Consider the following 7,549-nt stretch of genomic DNA (forward strand, 5'->3'; position numbering starts at 1 on the left):
AAATCGATCTCAAATGACGAATCCGAACTGTTGAAACACGCGTACCTTACGTGTGATGCATCTACATGTGAAATTTTAAACATTCGAATTAATTTAGTATAAAGTCAAGCGGTCAAAAAACGTTAAAAAATGAATGCACTAAAATTAATTTATTAACCTTCTAATTTTGACCGCTTGACTTTATACTAAATTAATTCGAATGTTTAAAAATTTCACATGTAGATGCATCACACGTAAGATAGGCGGGTTTCAACGGTTCGGATTCGTCATTTGAAATCGATTTGATGAGTTTTAGAGTTAAGCTTACCAAAACTTTAGTGAGCTTAAGAGCACCCTAGTTCTACTCTAAAATACATACGTGAAAGTTCACTTAGATAAGTTTTCAAGCTAATCACAGAGATCACTATCATACATAAGCAAGTGGTCCTTATCATATCATAAAAGACATCCTTCCAAATTAAAGCTAAAACAAATGGTCCTTCCAACTACCCCCTTCAAGTTCGAGCAGCTCCAATCTTTCTAGTTGAAAGGACAACCTTCACATATATCATATCACCATACCTGTCTACTAGAGTAAACAAAACATAGCGCCAATATCTCTTGAAATAAAGAACGACTATGAAGCACCAAAAACTGACCATAAAGAAAAGGCAGAAAGAACAGAAGAATATGAGAAAATTGGTGCCTTCATACCTTCGGTCGTCACTCATTTCATTCAGGGAAAGCTGTGTTGTGTCAAGAGCAACGACACAACTTTTTGACATGGGAGGCCCGCAGAGATTTGGGTTGCCTTCATAGCTACTATTATCAAATGTACTAAACTGTGCTTCCACACCTAATATAGGTCCGGATAAATTGTTATATGCCACAGAAAAGGATTCTAGTGAGGTTAGTTTAGTCAGTTCTCTCGGTATTTCCCCTGTCAAAGAGTTGTGAGAGAGATCCATACTTTCTAATTGGTGCAAATTGGATATGGAATTTGGTATTGCACCGCTTAAATGGTTGTTCGACAAGTTCAATGTTATCAATGAATTCATTCGACCAATATCTTCGGGAATGCTGCCTACTAGTTTGTTCGAAGATAGATCTATTATACACATGATTAGTAAAATTTCTTTTAAATAGAAATCTAATCTTCCTTTTGACATAAGTTCCAATCCAAAATTCTTTGATTCTATGACATCCAAGCTGGCAAAATAAGCAGTGCGCAAGAGAAAATTGTCATCACTGAAGTTCAGCTCCGCTCCTGTAATCCATACATCTACAATACCCAAGGAAGAGGAATCATCGGCTGTTGATCCCATATTTATAATACATGATGGTATTTCTCCAGAAAGATTGTTGTGCGACAAATCTAGTATGCGTAAATATTTCAATTGACATATTTGTAATGGTATAGGTCCTCCAAATAGGTTCTCTCTTGCTTGGAGCATTCTGAGAGTGGATTCCTTACCAATCCAACTTGGAAGCTCTCCAAATAAATGGTTTTCCTGGATGTCTATGGAATATATATTTGAAATATTAAGCCATGTTAATGGAAAGTTTCCGGTTAGATTATTTTGGCTCAGATCTACAATTTGTAAGTCTGAGTGATTAGAGCAAGGAGGTATTGATCCAGAAAACTTGTTATCTGAAAGGTCAAGCAACCAAAGGTTTGGCGCAACACATATCTCCAATGGTAAGGATCCTTCTAAATTATTTCCACTTAACTTCAACATTATCGGATAGACATGATGATATTGTCTAGCATTTCCAATGCAATCAGGTAGAACACCATTTAATTCATTGTTACTGAGGTCCAGCACGTTGAAACTAGTATTGCAAATGCTAAAAGGAATCTCTCCACTTATATTATTATCATTTATCAGTAATCTTGCAGCTTGAGTGAAGTTGAAGCTACTAGTGAAAGATCCATAGAACTTATTAAATGATAGGTTTAGAATAGAGAGAATATTAGGCCGAATCCTAGGAAAATTGTTTTGTATATCATTAGTGAGATTGTTAAAAGATAAATCTAGAATATAGATATTGTTTGTTGATATGAGTGGAAGAGGGCCATGAAAATAGTTTTTTGATAAGTTGAGGGATATTAAATTTGGAAGTTTCATGGAAATGTTTGCCGGTAATTCTTCGCTAAGATGGTTGTTAGATATATCCAACTCTGAGAGTTTTTCATGAGTTAAAAACAGAAGTTGAAGAGGCCCTGTGAAGAAGTTTTTGTGCAAATCTAATGTGATCAAATTTGGATTATTTTCTAACAAAAACCACAGTACATCTGAAAGGTGACCCTTGGAGCGAGAATTAGAAAGGTCCAACTCTCGTAATTTATGTTGAGAGTATAAGAAAGTGGGCTCAACATCAAGAATGCAATTAGCTAATTGAAGGTCCTGAAGCTGAAAAGGTAGATTCACAACTTCGACTCGAAAGTTTGATGTGCTTGTTGAGAGCCTCAGAAATTCAAGATTTGTATGATTAAAAAATAACCTCATGGATAGAGTTCCCTCAAGTTGGTTACCAGATAGGGATAGGTATCTCAGGGACACAAGTCTTTCAAAAATGGAGGAGGGAAAATTTATTTCAAGATGATTATCTGACAAGTCAACTAGCTTAAGAGAAGAAAGATTTCCCATACAAAGAGAAAGATTTCCACTAAAATTGTTATTTGAAAGATCTAACTCTGCGAGATTCTTCAATTGGCATAGTCCTATAATATTAATAAGAAAGATTGTCAAATAAAATATATTACTCAGGTGAAACAATTACGAAATGCAATAAGAAAAAAAAAATTTATATAACTGGGCCCTTATCTCACTATGTTCTTTACAGTCCTACCATTAGTAAATGACTAATTAAGATCTAATATCACTAGACAACAAGACTACCATAGTTATGTTATTGTTCTATATATAGAGAGAAATGTTTTGGTCCACTGAGTCATTATACCCGAGCGCATCCCCAAGTAGTTTAACAGAAAAAAAACCTTCTAATGTTATCTAACTTTCATTTTCAGTGCTAATATCCAAACATTTAAAACTATATTTATAACCTTTAAAAATGTTACTCGCAAGCATTTAATTAAACTTCTATCTGAAAGCATTTTTAGATAATTTTAACTCTTAACTACTTTTGTCTTTAAGTCAAAAAAAATATATTCTTTTCACCTACTTTTTTATTTTATTTTTTCTCTAATCATTTTAGTTCATTTTTCCAACGATCCGTGATGAATTTTATAAATCTAAAAATACGAATGTTTTCTATTTGATTTTATCTTTCAAATAAGATCCATGAAATTTTTTTTTTCAAATTTTGCTAAAGTAAAACTCATGAGCACTTTAAATTTTTAAATTTTAGTCTACAATCATTAAAATTTTCAAGGCTTTGCACATGAGATTTATATGCTTTGTAAATGAGCTTTGTGCATGCAGTGTTATTGTTGAGATTTAAATTCTTTGTACATGCAGTGTTATTGTTGAGGTTTAAATTATTTGTATATAAGATTTATATGCTTTATTCTAGTGATTTGAAGTGTTATTAATAAGGTTTATATGCTTGTACATGAGATTTATACACTTTATTCTAGTGATTTGAAGTGTTATTAATAAGGTTTATACACTTGTACATGATGTTTATACGAAAGATTTGAAGGATTGTAAACAGAGATTTAAATTGTTTTGAAGCAAAATGAAAAAACTGAAAGTCACAGAGATTTAGAGTGGTAAAAAAAAGATGACAAAAATATAACTTGAAAGTTGTTCTTCATGAATCTCATTTGAAAGATAAAATCAAGTAAAAAACGTCAGTATTTTTATATTCGTAAAATTCATCACGGATCGTCGGGAAAGTGATGAGAATAATCAGAGGAAACAAAAAAATGTGGGTGAAAGGAATTTTTTCTCTTTTTGGCTTAAAAACAAAAGTAATTAGGAGTTAAAACTATCTAAATTTTTGAAAATTGCTGTTTTGCTGTGAACAGTGAAAAACAGTAAAATTTTCTGGACCATCAGATCAGCGACTTTCAAAATTACTTAATAAATAGTAAAAAAATTCCAAAAAATGTAAAATTTGGTCTCCAAGCACATTTCAATATGGAGAACAAGATGAACGGTTCGGATCGACATTTTGAACTTTAAAATCGCAAAATATGAGCGTGAAGTAAAATAATCACTTTACTTCGCAACTCACCGTAGCCCAGCTCTATATATATATATATATATATATATATGAGATGGGCTACGGTGAGTTGCGAAGTAAAACGCGTTTCTACTTCACGCTGTATTTTTATTTTGAAAGTCCAAACGACCAATCCGAACCGTTAGATGTTTAATCCATATTGAAATGTGCTTGGAGACCAAATTTTACATTTTTTGGAATTTTTTTTACTATTTATTAAGCATTTTTGAAAATTGCTGTTTTGCTGTGAACAGTAAAATTTTCTGGACCATCAGATCAGCGACTTTCAAAATTGCTTAATAAATAGTAAAAAAATTCCAAAAAATATAAAATTTGGTCTCCAAGCACATTTCAATATGGAGAACAAGATGAACGGTTCGGATCGACATTTTGAACTTTAAAATCGCAAAATATGAGCGTAAAGTAAAATAGTCGCTTTACTTCGCAACTCACCGTAGCCCACCTCTATATATATATATATATATTATATCATTTTGACCAAATTCTATGATGTCAAACATCTATGATCTACCGGAGTAGAGATACTGCTGAAATTATAACTTATTTTCTATGGACAACAAAGTTTAATTGTGTATTACGTTGTAATTACCTTCTAATGATGAAGTGTCATTTAGATTATTGTCTGCCAACGAAAGGGCTTTCAGAGAAGAACAATATCCCAAATCAAGAGAACTCCCAGAATCTATACTTCCCATTAGACTAACCACCTCCAAATTTAGTGCATTTATAAGCTCTGTCAGATTTTTCCAGTAAAATATTGGTCAAATTTAAGAAAATAAAAGAAGGATTATTGTTGTCATAAAAATAAAATAGTTCATCTATGAGAGGTTACCTTTGATAGGGAAATTAATATTGCCTCCTATAGAATTAAAATCCAGATAAAGCGCTCGAAGTGATGATACTTTGGCCAAGGAGGAAATGATGCTTGTAGGCAGGTTGTTCTCTGAAAGGTCTAGTATCTCTAGCTTAGTTAAATTGGACCAAGATTCAAACCCTGACAAAAAAAAATAGGAGGTATTTGATAAAGTACATGACATTCAATACAAAAGATGGATCATGAATACATGGTGAACCTTTCTTAATCAATTGAAAAAGGGAGCTAATTAAACAGATCATTAATTAATTTAATTTTGTTACCTTTGATGGGCAGACTGTTGTTTATATTATTACCAAATAGGTAGAGTTCATGAAGTGATGGAACACCAGCTAAATCATATATGATGCTTCCGTCCAGGAAATTGTCATTAAGATCTAAAATTTCCAACTTAGTTAAATTGGACCATGTTTCAAGCCCTGAAATAGAATGAGAAAATATTGCATTAGGATTTTCTCATTTCTTTCTTATTTACTTAACATGAACAAAACTCAAATTAATTGGTACTACAAGAATATGTGAGTATCCACGACGGTTAAAGTGCTTTTTATATATCCTCGTGAATGCTCCCATTGGTAATATCAATATCCTCAGAAATAAAAAATTTTGTCCGCTTACTAGGGGTGTAAACGGATAGGATAATATCCGATTTCGTCCGAATCCGAATCCGGAAAAGTACTTAAATTATCTGATCCGTATCCGTATCCGAGGCTATCCGTATCCGTATCCGAAAAATTATAACGGATACGGATACGGTAAGACATTTCACTATCCGTATCCGACCGTTTATACTTTAAACCACAACAAATGTGATATATGTTTTTAAATTGATTTATTAAATTGCATATTGTAACAATATAACACTATAACATAATTAGTGACTAATATTTTAATAATATAATAGATGTTTTGTAACTAACAAGCTAATTATGAAAAATATCTGTATCCGTCCGATATCCGATCCGTATCCGTAACATTTAATATCCGATCCGTATCCGCATCCGAGACTATCCGTATCCATATCCGTATTTCAAAAATTATAACGGATACGGATACGGTAAGACCACTATCCGATCCGTATCCGACCGTTTACACCCCTACCGCTTACCCTCAGTGCAATGGTCATATATATTTTAATTTTATCCTTGAAAATAGCAGTTAGTTGCGTATGTTATTCTAATAAGCTAAGGTAAATATATATTCTTGAGGTTGGGTAAATATATACATAGTTTTAAAGAAGAAAGAAACGTGAAGATGTACATACCAGCACCATTCGTAAAATTGTATATGCCATGTGCATATAATGACAAAGATCGTAGTTGATGGAGAGGCAAGAACAAAGTGGCATTTACTAAAATACCCCGCTCGTAATCGGACCAGTCATCACCATGGAAGTACATACCGAGGTCAAGTTCAGTGACATGGCCAGTGGTTGGATTGCAGGTGACTCTTTCCCATCGGCAGCACTCCATACCTTCCCACTTGCCATCTAAAGAGTGAATAGCAAACGACAATGAAGCATTGATGTGTAGAAGAGCTAACCTCTCCTCTTCCCTGCACTGTACTGAGTCTGACCCGCTCACACTCATCTCCCACTGTACGGGAACCAAAACCAGAACCAGAACCAGAACCAGAAGCGCTATTGCCAATAATAACTTCATTGCTTCTATTATGTGATTGAATATGGATTGAACAAACTACATATGTGGCCTGATTTATAAGAGGATGAGGATGATATTAATTAATTGGGTAATGGACCGGTCACAGTCGACCAGCGACTTGAAAATTGAATGGTCTTCAAGAGTGAAATAATGAACCGCTGGAATCTTACAAAAATAAAAATAAAATGGATCCCCAAAATATCTTCCTGGATGATGTCACAATATTCGTATGTAAAACAATGTAATAATTGTTTTAATTTTCTTGTACATTTAAAAATATTTTAGTTTCATATAATTTCTCAATTGACAATTATATATGAAATATAATTTTATAAAGGGCAGCATCATGTATTAACGAACGAGCTATTTGCGATCGAGTTAGATACGAGTCCCGATGGATTCACAAACTATGAGCTTTTTTATCATCCCTATTTTAAACAATAATTAGTCTCCGACATATATTGATTTTTGAAATATAAATTCTAGGATATTTTTTTAATTTTGCTTTTCCTCTTAAGTTACTTTTCAATATTTTGAGACTTTTTTTCAAAAAGCACACTCCGAATTTCAAATTTTTTTATTTTTCAGCATAAACTTATATATTTTTTTTTTTTTTTTTTTTTAACTGTGTCTATCAGTTCAAGAAAACCGATTCATGACTCACGAGTCGTGTTGACTAGACACTACTGTGTTTATACAAAAAAAAAATGTAATAAAAACAATCTTACACGATAGTTCAGCCAACAGAACACGTTGCAGTATTATTTGTGCTTTAAGATTCGTGCCGAACATATTTTAACGGTTGAGATTTTCCAGAAAAACA

At 32.8% G+C, this 7,549-nt stretch overlaps 1 protein-coding gene across 1 annotated transcript; it reads right to left on the bottom strand.

Moving 5' to 3' along the window:
• Positions 1-269: 269 nt before the first annotated feature.
• LOC144574333 (cuscuta receptor 1-like) lies at positions 270-6,774 on the bottom strand. The gene is made up of 5 exons (XM_078324277.1): positions 6,330-6,774; positions 5,329-5,484; positions 5,024-5,185; positions 4,781-4,924; positions 270-2,704 (listed from the first exon to the last, which is right to left on the bottom strand). Exons 1-5 carry the CDS (start codon positions 6,724-6,726, stop codon positions 495-497), a joined length of 3,069 nt encoding a protein of 1,022 aa, XP_078180403.1. The 5' UTR covers positions 6,727-6,774; the 3' UTR covers positions 270-494.
• Between the last annotated feature and the right edge of the window lie 775 nt (positions 6,775-7,549).

This window comes from Carex rostrata, chromosome 22, assembly GCF_964058835.1.
Source record: "Carex rostrata chromosome 22, lpCarRost1.2, whole genome shotgun sequence".
Classification (NCBI taxonomy): Eukaryota; Viridiplantae; Streptophyta; class Magnoliopsida; order Poales; family Cyperaceae; genus Carex; species Carex rostrata.

Bases quoted from the DNA above. Each gene is read 5' to 3' on its own strand.
- LOC144574333 (XM_078324277.1), bottom strand. From the start codon at position 6,726: ATGAAGTTATTATTGGCAATAGCGCTTCTGGTTCTGGTTCTGGTTCTG. The intron at 5,485-6,329 runs GTATGTACATCT...ATTCTATTTCAG, and splicing joins CAATTTTACGAATGGTGCTG to GGCTTGAAACATGGTCCAAT. The intron at 4,925-5,023 runs GTAACCTCTCAT...AAAATCTGACAG, and splicing joins TATTAATTTCCCTATCAAAG to AGCTTATAAATGCACTAAAT.